At 40.5% G+C, this 20,068-nt stretch overlaps 1 protein-coding gene across 1 annotated transcript in view; it reads left to right on the top strand.

Moving 5' to 3' along the window:
- Window positions 1–305: 305 nt before the first annotated feature.
- Window positions 306–20,068, top strand: part of PRSS12 (serine protease 12) — a 31,990-nt gene continuing 12,227 nt past the window's right edge. Inside the window, exons 1-8 of the mRNA XM_054283864.1 lie at window positions 306–705; window positions 8,408–8,546; window positions 10,452–10,630; window positions 12,102–12,252; window positions 14,926–15,104; window positions 15,303–15,444; window positions 16,387–16,592; window positions 19,554–19,695. Coding sequence (XP_054139839.1) covers window positions 387–705; window positions 8,408–8,546; window positions 10,452–10,630; window positions 12,102–12,252; window positions 14,926–15,104; window positions 15,303–15,444; window positions 16,387–16,592; window positions 19,554–19,695 — 1,457 coding nt within the window. The 5' untranslated portion in view covers window positions 306–386. The remainder of the gene's footprint in view (window positions 706–8,407; window positions 8,547–10,451; window positions 10,631–12,101; window positions 12,253–14,925; window positions 15,105–15,302; window positions 15,445–16,386; window positions 16,593–19,553; window positions 19,696–20,068) is intronic.

The raw sequence follows: 20,068 nt of genomic DNA on the forward strand, positions 1-20,068 counted from the left end.
ACGCCGGCGAGGGTGAGGGATGGTACAGGGGTGGTAGCCCCGAGGCTGGCGGGGGAGCGGGAGGGAGCCCCGGGGCCGAGCTCGGGGGACGCACCCCCTGTAAACCCCGCCGGGGCTGCCCGAGGGGCCGTGCCCGTGGCCGGGCGGGCGCTCCGCTCCGCTCCCCGGCGCGCTGGGCAGGCTGCGGCAGGTAGGGAGCCGGCAGCGCTGGGGCTGCGCCTCCCCGCGCCCGGCTCGCCCTGCCCCCGCGGGCCGAGCAGCCGGGGGGGGGCCGGCAGGGGTGTGCGGCGAGGGGGATTAGCGGGACGCCGCGGCCCCGCCTTCCCTCCTCGCATCCTGGGCGCGATGAGAGGGGGAGATGGACCCAAGCCGGCGGGACTGGCACCATGACATTCGCCGGCTTCGTGGTGGCGCTGGTGATAGGGGCGATCCCCGGAGCCCGCGGGCCGGGGCAGGTCTCCGCCAGCCTCCCGGCCGCCCGCGCCCCGCAGCCCCCCGCCGGCTGCCCCGCCGGGGGCTTCCCCGCGGCCCAGCGCCCCTGGGCACCGGCGGCGCCCCCTCTGCCGCGCCGGGGGGCGGCGGGCCGGGCGCCGCGGGGCCGCCGCAGCTCCTGCGCCCTACCCGGCGGCGGCGAGGGGCGACCCGGCTGCGCCCCCGGAGCCGGCCGGGGCGCGGCGGAGCGCGGCCGCGCTGACTGCGAGCGAGGTAAGCGGGGAGGGGGCGAGCCCGAGGCAGGGGTGGCGGCGGAGCGGAAGAGTGCGAGGGGCTGAGGGACGCGGGGGGAGATGGGCACTGAGAGAGCCTTGGCCGGGCGGCGGCGTTCTCCCATCCCGGACCGGTTCCCTGCCGCTGGAGGAAACGGGGAACGAGGGGACGGACACCGTCTGCCAGTGACAGCCAAAGCTGTTCGCAGAGGAGAGTTAAACTCGTGCATCAGAGGATGCAGCGGCAAGACGAAGGTCCCGCCTGGGTTTGTTTCTCCGCTATTCTAATACTGGGTAGGTGAAGAGCGTTTCAAGCGCCATAAGCGTTCAGTAGGCTCAGTTTGCCAGGGCTGGCTGGCATTCCTTTTTTGTAACCGGGTTCACTCACTGGGAAAACACTTTGTCTACAGAAATGAAGTGGCAGAAAGAGAAATAGAAGGATGCCTGGCTCCAAAGATGAGATGTTTACACAGTATGACTTTCTTTTCCCCCTCCCCCCAATCTTAGCATAATGGGGTTCACAAGTTAGTGCTGGTGCTCAACAACATCCTGAGCTGAGACAAGAGACTTGTGCCCCCCTCACACACTCCCAGATGAACTCCCACTGACTTCAGTGGAAGTTTTCAATGTGTAAGGACTGAACAGCAATTTCTGCATCCAGCACGTGATCAGCTTTACATTTCATCAGTGTTGGCATTAAATAAATTGATGTACAGTCTAGTTTTGAGTGACTTCACATTTTCTCCCACATTGCTCTGGTATTATCTTCTACCTAAATAAGAATTGTGTCCTATCTATAGCTATACTAAACATGACCAAGCATAATTGTTGAAATGAAAATTAAAATTCCCTGCTTCATTGTCCTTCCTTTTACATCTTTTGTAATAGCACAAAGTCAGCAAGGAGGTTGATCGTTAATATTACTTTTTTGTTCATTGAGAAAGCTGACTTTGTGTTGTGAGGGTTTTTTAAAATTAATTTACTTTCAGATGACTGAAAAGGATTCTTATCCTTCTCTTCCAACACTACCCATAGAAGGGATGTGAAAAAAAGGTAGTTTGAACAGTTATATGTATTGGTACAAAAATACCCCATGAAGAGGATATGGAGGCACCAAGGTCCCTATTGATCATCTGCACATCAAAAAATGCAGCTTCCTAAGTTGTGTTCCAAGTCAAATCTACTCCTTCAAGAAGACAGAATGATGTTATGCAGTACAGATGTTTCTCTGGGAAGAATACCAGGCAGCTGTTGGCATGGAGAAAACAGATACCTTTTTTTCACAGATGAAAAAAATCCCAGAAGACTTCATGCCCTTTAACTGATCTCACTTTCAGAGAGGGTACCACAGTTGCTTCTCTAATTTAGCCCAGCATATTAATAGTTTTCTTAGAATTCTTCAGTCTGGTTCCCAAAATACTTTATGAGGACTTAGTCTAATATAATAGTGAAGAACACAGTAGTTTATTGCTAAGAACCCAATCTTGCACTTAGTAAGTTTCAGAATCCCCTCCAAGTTCAGCATGAAGGGGATTTAAGCAAAAAAAACCACTAAAATACTACATGATTTGGGTTTAGCTGTGTTTCTCCAGTCTTTTCAGAATGGTGCTTTGTTCCCCCAGAAAAAGGAAATCCAGGTTGGCCCCTGCTAAGAGGGAAGACACAGCTACTGAACAATAGCCAATACTTTGTAATGGACAGATCATCTGTTCCTGTTGGACATGCCACTGGTGGTAAACTCCAGTGGCATCACCAGGGCCAATGTCTGCCCAAAAGCCTCTGTGGGGCAAGACGAAAGAATTAGAGAGTTTGTGAGATGGCTAAAGGTGGAACATGGACACAAATCAAGCCATTTGTCCAGAAATAAAAGATTACTGGAACATTCCCCCTGAAGTATGTTCCTTTCTTACAAGAGGCAAAAAGATGCCAGTGAGGCAATGTCATGATGTGGTTATAGCTACAGAGAGAGAGAGACAGACTGCTCAGAGAGAAACTCACTACACCTCTTGCTTTAGTACCTGGGCTAAGGAAGCCCATACTCAGTGTTAGGCACCTGCCATAACTAAATACAATACCATATTCAAAGGCTTACCTGTAAATCTCTGGGTTTGTCTAACTTAAATATTATAACTTATCTGCAAAGTTAATTGGCTAAACTTTGTCCTTATGCATATGTTAAATTGTTTTATATTTAAACAGTGACAATGAAATATTTTTAAAGCGACTTTGCAATTATACTGTACAGTACTAGACTAAAATCAGTTCTACTGTTTAAACTAATAGGTTTTGGTCTTTCATTTCCTTCCTTCTAAAAATATCTGGGTAACATTACTTATCATGCCTTGAAAGCAAGTAAACGAAATACAAATACATATAACTTATCATGATTAACCAAGGATACCAGAGAGGACAATAAATGAATATGAGCATACTCTCCACACAGAGCCCGTATACGTCCACCACAATTTAGTATTTTAGTTGCTACTAATAACAACTTACCTGTGGTGTACTCAGGTTCCAAGAACGAGGCCTAGCTCAGTACCTGGGAGCAGGTGCTGCCACACAGTGTTTGTGTGGCACATGGTTACAGCTTTGTGCATATGTTGTTCACGCTATGTTGTTCCACATCTAATTTAAAGCACTTTGAATCAAGTAGGTGAATTATTTGCTTTTCTATTATGAAGACGGACCAATACAAAACAGGCTAAGTGCCTTTGTCAGAGGTCAGTGGCAGAACTGGAAATAAAGTACACATCTCCAGGAAGGCCTAACTTTAGACCCTTGCCATTAAAATTGCTTTTACCAAAAGGTGATTCCACTAATGTCAGTCACATAAAGGTTCACTAAACTTTTGTGAGAGAAGACTCAAGCCTCAGACTCATAATCTAAACACTAGATTATTCTCCCTACCTGTTATACTGTAGTCCAAGCAGTTGATGGAATGACTTTTGGGACTTTGGTTTTTTCCAATAGCTTATGATTAGAAATGGAACATGAATGCCCATATTTTCCTTCTAAGAAGCGGCTCCTCTGGAACCATTCTTACCTGAGCTGCACAGAGTGAGACCCCTCATTTTCTCCAGCTCTGCCCACATAAGACAACTGCAGTCCTTCAGAGCCTGTTACATTGCTCAGTTCCAGTTGAGATTCTCAGAGCTTTAAACCACTGATTGCTGACATGATGGATCTCAGTGCTGCAGAGGAACCAACGCAGCACATTACACACTCAGTGTATACAATATTTATGAAAGTTCTAATATAAGAATCCTTGAGTATGCAATACTGCTACTGATCCTCAAGACACAGTTCTTAAAAAGTAGTTCTGCTGGAGGCACCCTTTTTCAAGGTTAAAATGCCTGGAGAAAATAACTGTAACTTTAGTCTAGGAGCAGTGCTCAGAAAAGTGATAGACAATAGCATTCATTGATCACAGTGAGCACCATGCATAATTTTGCTGAAGGTAACAGGATTAATTTATTTGAGTTTAGTCAGGCCTGATCCTGGAAGGGAAGTTTCCATTGATTTGAACCAATGTTAGGTTTTACCTGTGCTACATGCAGTTTTTTACAAGTACCTCATACAAACCAGTGAATTAGTTTTATTCTGAAACTGGGATAGATCCTTTAATATGTATTATGGATCCTCCCCATGTACTTTAAATACTGCAAGTAACAGTGTGATCCCATGGGATACAGAGCATGTATCAGTGGGAAGCCCTCACACTTGATGTCAATTTGGACTGACCTAATTGACTCCAAGACAACTGAGATGAATTGTCAGTGCAGGGCCTTTCTGAAGCACTCTTCCACATTGGAACACCTTGAATATTAGTGCAGAAATAAAAATATTTGTTGTTTGTACAGATTTCCAAAATTGAAATTACTGCTTTTGCTTTGGTTTAAATCTGCCATTTCAGAGCATGCTGCACCAGGGTGAAAGGCACAGGCAGTTTTTACTTCTGATTCCTATTTTCCCAGCCTACATTTACAGCCAAATTGCAAACCTTTGGACAGTGTATACCAAGAAACTACGGCACACCTTTAGCCAACATCATAAACACTACTGCTGCAGCACTAACACATACAGCAGAAGTGGAAGTGATTCCCATCCTATTTGCAATTCAGCCACACAGTAACAATGCTCATTCCCAGTGAAACATAAAAAATAAATCAGAGTTTGAAGTTACCCAGCAACTCTGCACATGAGAATGTATAGGAAAAGAGGCCAAGCACAACAGTGCAGTTCCTTTGAAGCTCTTCTGCTTTTCTGAGTTAATTAAAAGTTGGCTGGGTGGTTTTCCTCTCCCTGTTTTCCTGAGTGTCTCATCTTCAGCCTATATGGCAGGTGTTCTGGAGCAAGTCTCAGCAGCACCCACTGGATACCCTTACTTCCTTTCATTTGCAAGTATAACTTAATCTCCTTTCAAGTGATAGCAGATAGGAAAGACTCTGACTTGGGCAGATACCAGGACAACTAAAATTACTAGACTGTATGTAAACAACAGGAATTGACCGTCAGTAACCTCAGCTAAAACAAAATTACAGTAAATCCATACATACTTTCTGAGTATTTATACTCATTTTTATAAATGAAGGCATTTCTGTCAAGACAGCAGGTTGTATTTTTTGATAAAGGGCTGAATGAAGTCTGTCCTAAGCATATGTCTAGAGCTGTCTCATAGGCCTGCTTTATGTCCTGTGCCCTTGTTTCTAACTACTGTGGGGTCACGTCACCTCTCCTCATCCTCCCTCTTCCTAACCAGAGCTGAGGAGGGCAGAGCCATGGGCAGGATCCTGGTGCTGTTGTTCCCTGTTGTTCAGCTTTGTGGTGAGGCAGGGTAGGTTTGATAAGCACTTTAAGCAGAGGTGTGACACTATATTGAACTGGTGGAGAGCAGAAAGAGTAGATACTACTGCATTAGTTCTACTCCCACATAGTTTTTGAACATAGTTTTGTTCAGCAACTAAAAGAGCTGAAAAATTATGCTTAAAAATCTGAGATGCTACTGTACCTCTGACTCCAGAAACCTAGAGCCTCCCGTGCATACACTTAAGGCAGACATGTTTTGTAAGAGGGAATGCAGACACTCCTCTGCAGAGTTGTTGTGCTCCAGGGGCAGCACAAAGGAAGCCCCTGAGACACATGTTTGGGTGCTTGAGGTGTTACATTGGAACAGCATTAGACTCAACCAGTGAAAATAAGAATTAACCTGTATCCTTTCAATCATGCTAAATATTAGCTTTCTTGCTTCCTATGAAGTGAAAAAGTGTTTCCTGGCAATTTTACACTGCAAACACTGACTATCTTGCAATTAAAATATTAGCACATAAAGAGATAGCTGGTAGTACAGCATAAACACACACCATGGCAGATCATGCTGTTATCCTGCAATTCCCTAGGATCAACTGACACAGGAAACACAGAGCTGTGTTTCATAATGAAGAAAGAGTTTTACATACTGGAAAGAAAAACAAAGCTACTGTAATGAAAGTCTTGATGTTGAGGTTCTGTTTTATGAGGTATCACTACTAATGTAACTAATGTATCTCTTGATCTGGTAATATAACTACCAGGTGTCTGAACACCACAACATTTTGAGTAAACAACAGAGAAATAATTTTCTCATTAGTACCTTTGATATGTTTGCTATATAATTATGACTTGGTCATATGACAGAGGTTAATACATACTTCAAAGTACATGTACATTATATTTGGTTGCCTCTATTAAATGGCAGGTTTAATATTACCTACATGTAAAAATAGGCTTTCTTTTTATTTCTTTCTAGATTAGTTTATCAGGTGAAAATCAAGAATATTTAAAATTGGTTTAAAAATTACCTTTAGCAATCCTCTTGTGTGTTTTGCTGTGTTTACATGACTAAGTTCTTCCACCACTGTCATTGGGAAATCTGTAAATACAGAAAGAGGAGTGAGCCAAATTCTGCCATGGAGACTTTAGAAGAAAATTTTATTCTTCAAGTACTCCCTTATTCAAATATTTGAATAGAAACATTGTGTAATGTGTACTCAGGAAGCACTGTATTGATTTCAGTAGGTGTCATGCAGCACTGTAAGCAATCATGCACTAAAATATACTTATTTTTGGAGATGACATCTTCAAACTCGCTTTCTGGTATGTCAGGAATCACTTTGCTATGAGTGCAGTTGATGTTTCAAGTGAAAATAATAGTCTATACAAAAGTCTGATGAAGAGCAGAAATAAACAGAATTCCAAACTCTGTCTGTCTGTGACATACAGAAAAAACACAAAGATAAAAAAATTAAAGACAGATAAATGATGTGCAACATGTCTACAGTATAGCTATATTTGACTCAAATACTCCTCTCTCAAAATGATAGCTCACTCTGTAACATGAGTCAGATAAATGTTGTTTGTAGTTTACTGCACAGTAAGTTGCTGCTGAGAAAGTAAATAGGAGGCAAAAAGGAACACGCCAAGCCAAACATGAGGTTAATTAATTCCTTGAGTTATTTGGCAGTTGTTTGGCTTTGTGGTTTTATAAAATGCACTGAACTAAACCCAGGACAGAGGCTGAGAAGAAAAAGTGGATCTACCTATTATTATTATTTACACAAAGATGAACAGAGACACAATGAAATGAGAGGCACAAACACTGACTGTCTCCATCCCATTGCTAAACACCTGCAGACTGGATGATGGTGTAGCTTCTAAGTAGATCACAGAACAGAAGCAGATGGATTAACTGGAATTTCAGACAATATGAATTGTCAGAATATAGCTGGGCTGGTTTTGATAATTTAACAGAAATGTTTCTTGTTGAATTACTGCTCTGTCATGATTTTCTCTGTTTCTCTGTAGCTATCCCTATAACCAGCTTTTCCCACCTTTGCCAGGGCCACTTGGCTACCTTCAACAGCAGATACATCAGACATCTCAAGTAAAACTACTGTAATACAAAAATGCAAAATCTGCTAATTTTCTTGGATTTCTGTGCTCTGTAGCTCTCAAGAAACACTTTTTTTCCTCCCACTGCTTTCAGACAATTCCTTATGGTTTTTAGCTTGCTTTGTCTGAGAGTTTGGTAAAGACCTTTCATGAATTAATAGAACTACATGCAGTGTTTTTGTGTCTGAGAAAAGTATGAACAAATGCATTCTTTGGCTAAAAATGAACTGCTGTCATCTATGATATGCAGAATGTGACTTGGGGCAGAGCAAAAGCTATGCAGTCCATGTGGTTATTTTCTGATTCTCTTAAGGTCAGTGGAATTTTGTGAAAGATAAAAGTACAGCATATTTTATACAAATAGATATATACATACACACACACTGTATATATATATATATATATATATATACACACACACACACATATATATATTTTGCTCAATTTGGGTAGAGGAAATCACATTTCAATAATTATATGTCTATAATTACTTTGTTAGATCTTTAAGTTATAGCATCAGAAGGATCAGAAAGACGATGCAGTTTCAGTATGGGGAGAATAATGCTTTCCTCATGTACAAAAAGGGTTCTCTTAATTTGTGTATCACTATATGAGAATGTTAGGTGTGCCAGAATGTTTCTTGGAAACAGCTCAGTATGCATGAAACAAGAACTCAGGGAAAATGAAGTTCAGAGTCTTGCGTGAGATGCATTAACCAAGCAATAGAGTATCTTGGAGGTGTAATTGTTTTATTTTTAATTTTTGGTAACTAGGGTCAGTGAGACTCCAGGGAGGCAAGAATGAGTTTGAAGGTACAGTGGAGGTTTATTTGAATGGAATCTGGGGAACAATCTGTGGGAGCCATTGGGACAATAATGACGCGACAGTTGTATGTCGACAGCTTGCACTTGGGTAAGTTTCAGTTCAAGTAAAAATCAGTCAACTCATTTTCATGATGTTTCAGTATAAAGGACAATCTGCTTTTTAAATCCTGGGGGCTTTTTGTGTTTGATGATTGCTTTTGTCTGTTTGAATGCATTTGAATGCTGAAGTTGTTCTTCCCAGAATACTTTGCTGGCTTCGGCCGCATTACACTTCAAAGAGGAAATCAGTATTTCCTCAGAAAGCTGAAGATAGGATCTGGACAGGAGCAGACTGTGGCAAATGCTTTGCTTTCAAAGTGAAATGTGTGAACAGGGCAGCAAGCTTCAACAAACTGCTCTACTGGACATCTGGGAGATGTCCACATGTACAGAAGTACGTGGTCTGATCCTGATCTCACACATCTAAGTGTAAATTAACAGCTCCAGTTAGGTTATTGAATCTATAACAATGTAAATGGAGCCAGAATTAGACTCTACATGGGCTCCTAATCACAGGAAGATTCCTAATTCTCAGGGGCAATGGGTTATCCTAGTAATCACCCATTGTAGTATGCCAAATGACACCTGGAACTCATCCTACGTTTTTGGCAAATGGCAACACTTTAGAGCTACAGCCATACTGGACAGGCTGAAAATCCCTGCACTGTCCTTGCTGACCATTACTTCCCACTGCTGCCAGAATGCAGTTAGTCAACAGCACCCTTTAGCATAATGTGTCTGCCTTTATTGCCTTTCTAACATTTCTTTCACTCACATACCAAAGCACTGGTTTTGCTTGCTACAAGCAGTAAGGGGCTTTTAAAGCAGACTTGCACTGTGACATTCCTAATGATTAATCCACTTTTTAAGACTGCTAGCCAGAACTAAATCTAAGCTGGTTTATAATGTTCAATACTAATCTGGACACACCATGCCAACTTATAAAAATATAAGGATTAGATGAGATAAAAGTTCAGCCATCTGGAGGCTGTGATTTTGCTTATGACTTCAGCTGTCTACGTGCAGTGGCTCCTTCCCTCATTTTCATGTGAGTCCTATCTGCTCTCTATACCCTGAACATTTCAGCTGAACGAGGCTGCTGTTAGCAAAAGTTGTTCAGCAATACGGGTGAATGGTTTTGTCTTTTCAACAGAAATGGCTCAAAGCTGAACCCAGGCCAAAAAAGCCCCAAGCAAACAGTAGCTAAAACTTGGAGCTGTCTTGAATGTTTCACAGAAATCTGGATCTCTGTACCACCAGGTGAACTCACGAGGCATTACTGGTGCTTTTCAGGCGCTGCATCTATCTGTTCCTTTGATACCACCATATTTGGGCTTTGTTTTAACTTCATTGTGCTTTGCAAGGAAGAGAAGATGGCTTTTTAAGTGTTGCTGTAGATTCAGCATGAGAAGGAAAGAGAGCTGTTTATAAAATGTTCTGGGTGGATGGGAATGGCTGAATTGAGAAAAATGGATGGGGGCCTGATCTGATGGACTGTGAGGTGGTGGCACTGCCCCATCATCACAGCCACAATACAAGGCCATTTATGGGCAGAGCATGGTATGTCTGCAGGGAGTAAAGGACAGAATAAGGGACAAAGACCTGGTGGCATTACCCCTCCTGGAACTGTAACTATAGGGGGCTGGTACTATAGATTCACCTATGGACTGTGCAGTCTGTGTAGTTTTTGTAGTTAAGAACTGGGAGAGCAGGAATGTAGCTGGCTCTGCAGCAACACAGTCATTGTACTAAAATATCCCACAACAAAATGGTGAGAACTGGGTCACATCTGTTACTTTTCTTTGTGCAGAAGACAATGGTGAACTGTATGAAAATGTGATGAATTTACACTGCTGAAGAAAGCCCTTTCTTTTCTACTCCAAGATTTATATATGAGAAAATGTTCCCACTTCAGCCCTGCCACTCTGATATCCTATCCTGATTATTTTTACAGGGAAAAAGGTACAGCAAAACACATACCCTTTTCTGGATTAGGCCTTATTCCTGTTTTCTGGAGTGACGTGCGTTGTCGTGGTGATGAAGAAAATATACTGTTATGTGAAAAAGACACCTGGCAAGATGGGACATGTCCTCAAAAAATGGCAGCTGCTGTCACATGTAGCTCCTCCCTGGGTAAAAAAAATACATATGTTTTCCTCAAGTCCTTGTTTTATTTAAGTAGAAGTTGTAATAATTACAATAATTAAATGAGAAAAAGTGTTAAGATTTCTTGGAACAGATTATACAGATTGAATAATTGCATTATTAACTGCTCCAAATACCTCAAGCAGCACCTAGCTTAACAACTTTTTACCCTTCCTAATCAACAAGAAATTGTTTCTTTCAGAGGTAGGTTGTGAGAAAGAGTAAGAATCTCTGCCTGTAAAATAAAGACAGTTTCCCCACTTTTTTTAATGTCAAACTTATATTATTAGGAAAACAAGTATCATTAATGTTTTTAAGGTATTTGATATTATTTTAATCAAGATGCTAACTAAATGGGCAGACATACTATCAGATGTAAGACAGTGGTGCCTCAAGTGGGGCTAGGCAGACAGTGCTGGGGAGTTGGCAAGGCCAATCTCTTCAGCTGAAACCAAAACATGTGGCTGCAGCCAGTTCTGTGCTGCCTTTCTTCTCCTACTTAGTTTTTAAGTGGCTTTTAAAAGAAAATTTTGGTCTTAGAAAATTCTTGAGTAGAGGGAAGGGAGAATCTTTTCAAGATAAGAGACAAATTAAAGAATGAAAACAAGAGAGTTTTGCCTAAAGAAACTGAAAATTATAAATGCTTTCACATTTTTCAGGTTCTATTGCAAATAGCCTTTAAAATATTTATAAACCCCCCCCCCCTCCATCAGTGACACACTAATATGAAATTGGAGAAATGACCTCAGTACTGTTGTTTTGGGTTTTTTTTAATAACCAAGAATTAAATAGTAGCATTAATTGGCTGGAAAGTTACACAAATATTACTCAAATTTAAATAATTTGGATGTTAGATATGGTGGGACTTTAAAATAACCTGGTTTTATATGGCTTTAAACTATTTCCATTATTATAGATTTATTTAGCAGTGATGCTTTCAAGACAGTTTCTTGGTACACCAGAAGAGAGCTACTGATTTTAAAAAGAGTGGAAGCAAGCAGGGAACAATACTTGCACAATTCAACTGAAACTCCACAGTCAAAGAGATTTCACAGCTCTGATCGCATTTTCTAATGGAATGAGAAGGGATTAATTTCTCTGTCCATCACATAATTTTTATCTCTTACTTCAGAATTTACCCAATTTTGCTCTTACTTGTAGAAAAGTAGCTCTCCTGACTGATTCAGTATTTGGCCTTACAGCACCAAGTGTATGTGAATGCTGTGACACTTGGGTAATTCAAGATCAATATGCTTACTTGTATGTGTAAGCTTTTTCAGCTAGTGAGAGCGGAGCATAAAGGAACTCACTTTACTCTCAGGTTTTCCATCTAGAAAAAAGAAAATGTGGTTCTTGAGTGATGTCAGAGGAACCATTAAGCCATCTTCCTCCCTCTTTACTATCAGAATGATATTTTAGGACATGAGTGACCCGTTCTATACCCTGTGTTTGCTGCCAGGCCCTGTCTTCACTCCGATCCGGCTGGCTGGTGGGAGCAATGCCCACGAAGGAAGAGTGGAAGTTTACCACGGTGGCCAGTGGGGCACAGTCTGTGATGACCAGTGGGATGATGCAGATGCTGAAGTTGTCTGTCGGCAGCTTGGCCTTGGGTTTGTTTTTCTACAAGTTTGTTATTCCAGCAGCAAAGCAGAATAGTTATCAGACCCTCAGCTGAAGCTAGAAGCATAATTGTCAAAAAAAATGCTCCTTTAAAATCATACCTATACTTTGGAGCAGTAACTGAGTTTATTTATAGAAGATTCAGGTACTGTGTAATTTCAATTCCCTGGAACCAGTTTTCAGTATCATATGAGAGGGCCAATTTTGTCTGTTTGGCCAGACAGATAAAGAACGTCTCAGAATAAATGTTAACTTTCTACTGAAAACTCACTACAATTCCTGTAAAGTTTCTATCCAAACCTGTAGGTGAAGAAAAGAAATTTTTGACTGTCTGAATGCTTACAATTCATTTTACTGCAGAGTCTGACAGCATCCTGGCTTTGGCACAAGAACTCTGCTTTGTCAGGAAGGATATGTTTTTTGGCATGCTGGTGAGAATCTCTCTAGATTTGTTTAAACCATGCATCTCTGAAGATTTTCAGTTTGCATATACTGAGCTAGAGATCTGTTTGAGGTTTTGACAGTTAAGCTTGTCAATGATTCTGTCTAAACTAAGCATGGTCCGAAATACGGCTCCAGCAGCAGAAGAGGATTTTCTTGATTCACTTTCTTAACAGCCAGAGGGGATTTTGATACCCCATGGAAGATAAGTATTGGTATTTGCAGAAAAATGCTGCAGAGGTGGGAGACTAAGAGGAAGACTGCTGGACCAGAGAGGAAGGAGATGAGGACAATTGGGATGGAAGGCCAGTAGGGTTGAAGAGGGAAAGAACTGGGAGCAAGAAGCAGAGAAGATGCTGGGTTGTATCCCATGCAGGAGAAGGGGATTATGTCTGAGACAGACTGGAGGAGAACTAGACAGGTAAATGCAGAGGAGACTGGAACAGAAATTGCCTGTTCAAGCCTGCTGGGACTACAATGAAGTGAAAGAAGTGGTATTGAAGGTCAAAGTTCTGTGGCATTAATGGGTGATTCCCAGAGTGTAATTCTTTTCTAACTGAGGCCTTGGGCTGCCCATGCCACCCAAATTAGCTCGGAAGGATGAGAACTTTGGACTAGTTAAAATATTGTAGATTCCCTGCTGAGCCAGCATAGGAACCGATATGCTTCTCTGACATCAGTTTTTTTTTTTCCCAGCTTATTTTATGTTGTATTAGTATATTCCTGCACATTTTCAATTGGGAATACCCATTGGAAAGTCTTATCTTCTTGTAGGCTTTTCTTGCTTTTGAATTGGGCTGCTATTAATAGGTGTGGGGAGTTACTAAGCCCTGCTTTGCATTTCTGTATACTAATGACAAGTGTAATGCTCTTAGCCTGCCTCCTTCCTGGTGACACTAAAACTTTTTATTACTTATATTTAATTGACACAAACTGCAGTTTTGTGATGCTTCTAATTTGATTTTTCTGAGCAAATTAATTGTATTAAGATGGTGCTAAACCTGCTTAGTCTTTTTGAAATATGTCTAGAGAGTTAAAGAATTTCTCAAGTAAGCAAGATGTCACAACAAACATGCTAATTAATATGAAGTGAAATCAACTTACCAACAGTGGCAGTAGACCACCTCTGAAGTACTAAAAATAATCCAAATTTGCATACTGTTAATCCATCTGGAAACATGCCAGAAACTGTAAAAGTAAAGCTTCTTAGTAAATAGCTTCCCACATCCCTTCAGCTTTTCTGTAGCACTCCTGTAAAACTCCAGAATTTCAATCTACCATTAATAGGTGAAGAATAATGGCAACATCTTTTATTATTTGGTTTCCTAAATAATTTTTTGCTTGACACAAATTCCCCTGGTTATAATGATGGGATGTGTTGTCTCTGCCTAACTCTAGAGACTCTTAAGGGAATATGGTATAAATTGTAAAAGCATTCAGAGCACTCCATCATTATCTCTTTGATTTCAGCCAGCTGCTTAATGAATAAGGATTTTTTCCTTAATATTTTCTATACATTCCTGCCAACATTTTTTTCAGATACACTGAAAAACAAGGTGCTTTTTTAGTTAACTTAAACTAATGCTTTAGATAGGTAAATCATTACAGTCCAAACTTTAGACATTTCAATCTAGAATGAATATAGGAACCGGGAAAATATTGAGTGGAAAGAAATCAAACTATGGCAGACACTTATATATAAAAGACATGATATTTGAAACAGAATTGGGAAAATCCTGATAGATGATAAAGGGTTAAACACTGCATAATTTCTGTAATTCTAAAACAATGTTTTCAATCAACATAGTTTTTTGTGCTCAAAACCTGTTCTGCTGACAGAGAATATACCCCCATACAAGGCTAGTCATTGATCTGCTTCCTGTTCTTACTTCTATTGCTGATGGGTGATATGACACTTGTCAAGTCACTTAAGATCTCTTTGCTGTGGTTTTCACAGGACTAAATAGGGAACAATCACATTTATCTGGGTATTTGATTCATGTGCTTTGAGGACAACAGGTGAAAGTTGCTGAACTTCAGAAAGAATAGATATTAGATTATTTTTTACTATATATAGATATTAAATGAGTATTACAATTAGAATCCTCATACCCAAGCTGTTCATCTGTAATCTCTCCTAGGAAAGTTATAAGTCAAAGGCACAGGAAAGGAAAATCTTCAGCTTGCTTCCTTCTGACTGGGTGCTCCTTGCATTTCTACAGGGGTGTTGCCAAGGCGTGGAGCCAGGCTTACTTTGGAGAAGGCTCTGGCCCCGTGCTGCTGGATGAAGTACAGTGCACGGGAAATGAACTCTCGATAGAACAGTGCCCAAAAAGCTCCTGGCGAGAACACAACTGTGGCCACAAAGAAGATGCTGGCGTTTCCTGCACACCTCTCACAGGTACTCCAGTCATCAATCACCACAGGAAAAAATGGGACAAAGGCAGAGTTCACAGCTCTGGAAAATGCTTGTAAAGTTTGCAGAGGCACAAACCCAAACCAGATGCAGTAAAGGCAGTGTTACTGTTTTGCTTTAGAACAAGCATGAGGCGTAAGAAACAGTGATCCTTGTTTTTGCTTTCCCCTGTTCCGGGCACAGACGGTGCACTGCGGCTCGCAGGCGGGAGGGGCAGTCACGAGGGCCGCCTGGAGGTCTATCACACAGGCCAGTGGGGCACGGTCTGTGACGACGGCTGGACGGAGCTCAACACGCAGGTGGTTTGCTGGCAGCTGGGATTTAAGTAAGATTACTTGATATTGGATATCTGACTGTCACTTAAGCATGATGACAAACACTTACATGAACCCTGCATCGACCCTATTTTAAGAGTCTGCTTTTTAATATTAGCTGAGTGCTTCAAAGAAACAACCAAGTTAAAATCCACTAAAGTCTGCTTTCCTCAGTTTCACAGAGGTATGTAGGCCTTAGGTTAGGTAGAAAAACCTTCAACAAGCGTGACTTAGCAGCCTTTATTCACCGAGTTCCTTCCAATTCTCTTTTTGGCTGAGATCAATGCATGTGCTATAGAGAAGAACTGATTTTGATTTCTATTTTCCCTATAAAAGTTTGCTTCTTCTAAATCTTTGCTTGTTGTACAGTCATTAATGACAGGCATTTTCAAGGTGTAAGTACTTCTGCACTACCTCAGAAATTCCCACAGCCCGGCCCTAGAACAGTTAGGTATTGAAAAGCATTTTAGAAAAATCCCATTTGTTTCATGCATTCAGTCTTCTCTACTTTTCCTACTCATCTCTGGCTACAAAGATACACTCTCAGTAGGTGGCTGTTATCTTGCCTTCAAACTGTGACAGCTGACATTCAGAAAAGGATTTTGTCTCAGAGTGTGACATTTAAATGTACACAGAATACTAAGAACATACTTAAAGCTTCAGAGTCATTGAGCCAGCCATATGCTTGGTTGAAGAGCAGCCTTAATCAAAGGCATTACATTCTTAAGTTTGAACTAATGTAACAGTAATTCCTTAAAAAAAAACATTACTGAAGAGGCAGCATATGGTGCTCTCATTGAATTTAATGCTAATTGAACCTGTGTACTGAGAATACTTGAGAAATCTATTTCCTCAGGGATATCACTTTCTTTCCTCATGCTTAAGCATCATGGTCCATCATGATCAGTGTCCTCTGATCACTGGGGACCAAAACATACCTCTGTGTTGTGCAGGTATGGAAAAACTGCAGGTATGGAAAAAGAGAACTACTCAGAAGGAAGCTCCGGGCCCATCTGGCTGGACGATGTGATCTGCTCTGGGAAGGAGACAAACCTCCTGCAGTGCTCCCGACGGGAGTGGGGGAAGCACGACTGCAACCATCAGGAGGACGTCAGACTCATCTGCCACCCAGAAAACGACAGCCACAAGCGCTCACTTGGTAAGGAAGCTCTTTGCTGAAGTCACAGTATGAGTATTGCTGTGGATACAGATCCAGCCAAAGTACAGGATGCTTAAGGATTCTCAAAATCCTAGTATTTGTCAGATAGGTGCAAGGAAAGAACAGGAAGGGAAAAAACCTAACTTTTCTCCTGAAGATCACAGGAAGTAATCCAGTTTTGTTTAGAATCTAAGCATCCAGAATATTAAAGCCCAACCCAGATTTGCAAGGTAACAAAGTCACATTCCAGTGATGCAGTTGTCTCAGTCTCCACTAGATTCTGAACCTATTCAGCACCTCATGATATATACCTGATTTTACTTGGCACTTCTCAACCTCCAAGTAATGCCTGGTGTCAAATGCTCTAGACATACTTGAGCACTGAGGAATAAAATCAATAGTACATCCTCCTATGGCTTTGCATTCAGACAATCCAAAACAAGGGATATGGAGAAGATGGGAAGTTCAGAGACAGCAAGAAGGTAGGGTGAGAAGCATGAAATTATTTCTGTGTTACTATTGCCTATCATTATTGTGTCTAGGTGAATAGCTCTAGTCGCTGACCAGGACAGAACGATACCACACACCCAGATAAAAAGAGTTACTTCCAATGTCAAAGTCATACAAACTTGTATGAAAATAAAGGGAAGAAAAAGACTGATAAGAAGTGATGGAAAAATACCAATTACACAGTGATAAAAATATAAACACATTAAAATAGAAACAAGTAAATTTCAAAGATTCCTAAATCCACATGCAGATAATTAAACAATAATGCTGGCTGTGAGATATTTGCAGTAGAAACTACAGGGGAACAAGGGTTGCACAGCAATTCTGAAAAAGTCTCATTTTTACAATTTGCTACAGGAAGTGTGTAGCTTGTCAGTATGTAGCCTTTTAGAAAACTGCTGCCAATGCCATTTAGCTTACCCAAGATTATTTCTGTTGAATTTGAAATTGGTATTATATGCCTGTTTCCTTGAAATCACAGACTGAAGGTTTATCCCACAAACTACAACATAGTTTCACTGCACAATGTTGCTACTTGTTATAACAACATTCAGCACTTTCACATGTACTTTCTGAGTCTCTCCCTCTTTACAGGCTTATTCTATGTAGCCCTCTCAGCATCCAATAAATGTCTTGTGTTGCAGTACATATATCAAATCCTATTTATTAGAAAGAATTTTCTCAAACTAAAACTAACACGAATTCAATCCTGCTGTCTTTACAGATGCAAACCATCTGTGCCACTTTGCTCAAATTCCTATAAAATATCTCTGCTGAAGGAGTCTGGTTCAGTTAAATACATCCATATGGTAACATTCTCACATCCCCACTACCAGAATGCTATATTAATTTTGTGCTCATAAATAAATATATATATATATGTTTTCTAAACCACAAGAAGATAACAATAAAACATTACTTAAACAATAAATAAATAACAATAAAACATTAGTACTATTCTGTGTCACTATTTGGTTAATAGAAGTATAATTCTCACCTAAGCTGTATTCTTCCTGAACAAATCAGTTCAATAAGAAAATAGGAGTTTATCTGGCATTTCCTAGGAAATTTCTGATCGGAAAGTGGACAAAGTGTTGTTACCATTTACTTCCCAGCATTTGAAAAAGCATTTTTTCCCACAAGGATAAATTCAATGGGAAAAAAAGAGAAATTAGTAGATGATAGGACTTAAGGAAACACAGATATTACGGAGCACTAAAAAGGAGATAGGATATGCTACAGTAATGACATTTGTTCAGTAAGATCACAACAGCGTAAGTAAACAGAATGTTGGTGAGGTTAATCCATGTAACTGTCCATACAGCATGAACTCCAACACAATATACTTTAAATTACATTGCAAGCAAACATACTTGGATGTTTCTTACTTGAATACTTCTGCATTCATTTAATGACTTAGGCTGGATTTAACTAGCGCTGACCAGATTTGTGTTTGGTATACAGAAGTTAAGCATACCCTGAATTAATCTGAATTAAACAGCAAATGCAGCTATCTCAAAATAATGCTTTAAGAGTGCAATTAAGCAATTCCTCATCCTCACATATTTAGAAAAGACTGGGAACAGGTTAGAAGAATGAGGAAGAGTCTTTTCCATTATTCTAAAAAGCAACTCTCATGAGCATATTAAAGATTACCAAGTATGCTATACAAAAACATTGAGAAGGTGATCCACCCTTGAACATGACAAAGAGGCCACTGAGGAATTCATAACTGTTTAAGGGTATTTGCATTGCTTGCAGGCTACAGAGGCATTTTAGAGTAAGTAAGAATTAAGTATGTACTTTGCCTAATGACTGAAAACTTAACTAGAGGCCAAGCACTGCAGAAACCATGAACAACTAAGTCTGACTAATCCACATAACTGAAATTTCTTATTATGAAAGTATCTGATTAAACAATCAATTTAAATTGCTAGAAAAATAATGTAGAATAACATGCTGCAGAAAAATGTGCACAGTGATGAGAAATAGTTCAAATTCAACACAATGCTGTACTATTTTGCTGAGACAGTGGTTAGGAGGAGCAGCAGCAATCAGTTTGAGAATGGATTTATGGAATGAGATACAGTTACATTCACCCATAAAGTGTCTCTAAGGAAAATCTGTCCAGCTTGTAGGGGTATCGTATCAAAGGTATCTCAGGTGTTTTCTACCATTTGTGTAGAACTGTGGTCAATTTTTGAACTATGTCACATATTGACTTGGAATTAAGGAATCAGATGAAGAGTAAAGTACGGCAGTATTTAGTATTTGTCTTGTAATTTATACAAACGGCTTCATTTTGCCAGCCAGGGTGAATATGACTACTTTAACCACTGATATTAGGCTTGTTGAATGTAAATATCAGTTGTCCTAAATATAATGAAAATAACTAAAAGTACCAGTTCTTGCCTCTGTTGCTGTGAGCTGACAGCAGTAATTTATTCCCAGGTCCTCCCATCAGGCTGATGGATGGTGAGAATAAGAAGGAAGGACGTGTGGAGATTTTTATCAATGGCCAGTGGGGCACAATTTGTGATGATGGATGGTCTGATAAGGATGCAGCTGTAGTCTGCCGACAGCTTGGCTACAAGTAAGAAAACTCATTAGGCTGCTTGTCAAGTTATGTTTTCTGTATCTAAAAATCTTAAGTTTCTGCAACCAAATACCACAACAGGTCTAATAAGATAATGTATGTCTTTTAAAACTTGTCAGTTTGGCATTCTTTTAGAAAAATGCATTCCTACTATTTGTATGAAAAGTAGTAAGGCTGTGTCTTCAAAAAGAATGTTCATTAACTAGCATAACTGGGAATGGGAATGTTAGTATTCAGAAGTGTGTCAGTCTGACCGACAACAAAAATGCACATTAGTGACAGTTATTAAATACTTTTCATTATAAGTTAAATATTCCAAATTATTGAATCTATTAGTTAAATACAAAATTTTAGTTGTCATATTAGTTTC

This window comes from Melozone crissalis, unplaced genomic scaffold (genome assembly GCF_028551555.1).
Source record: "Melozone crissalis strain CALT ecotype California unplaced genomic scaffold, PUWL_Pcris_2 ptg000039l_1, whole genome shotgun sequence".
NCBI lineage: Eukaryota > Metazoa > Chordata > Aves > Passeriformes > Passerellidae > Melozone > Melozone crissalis.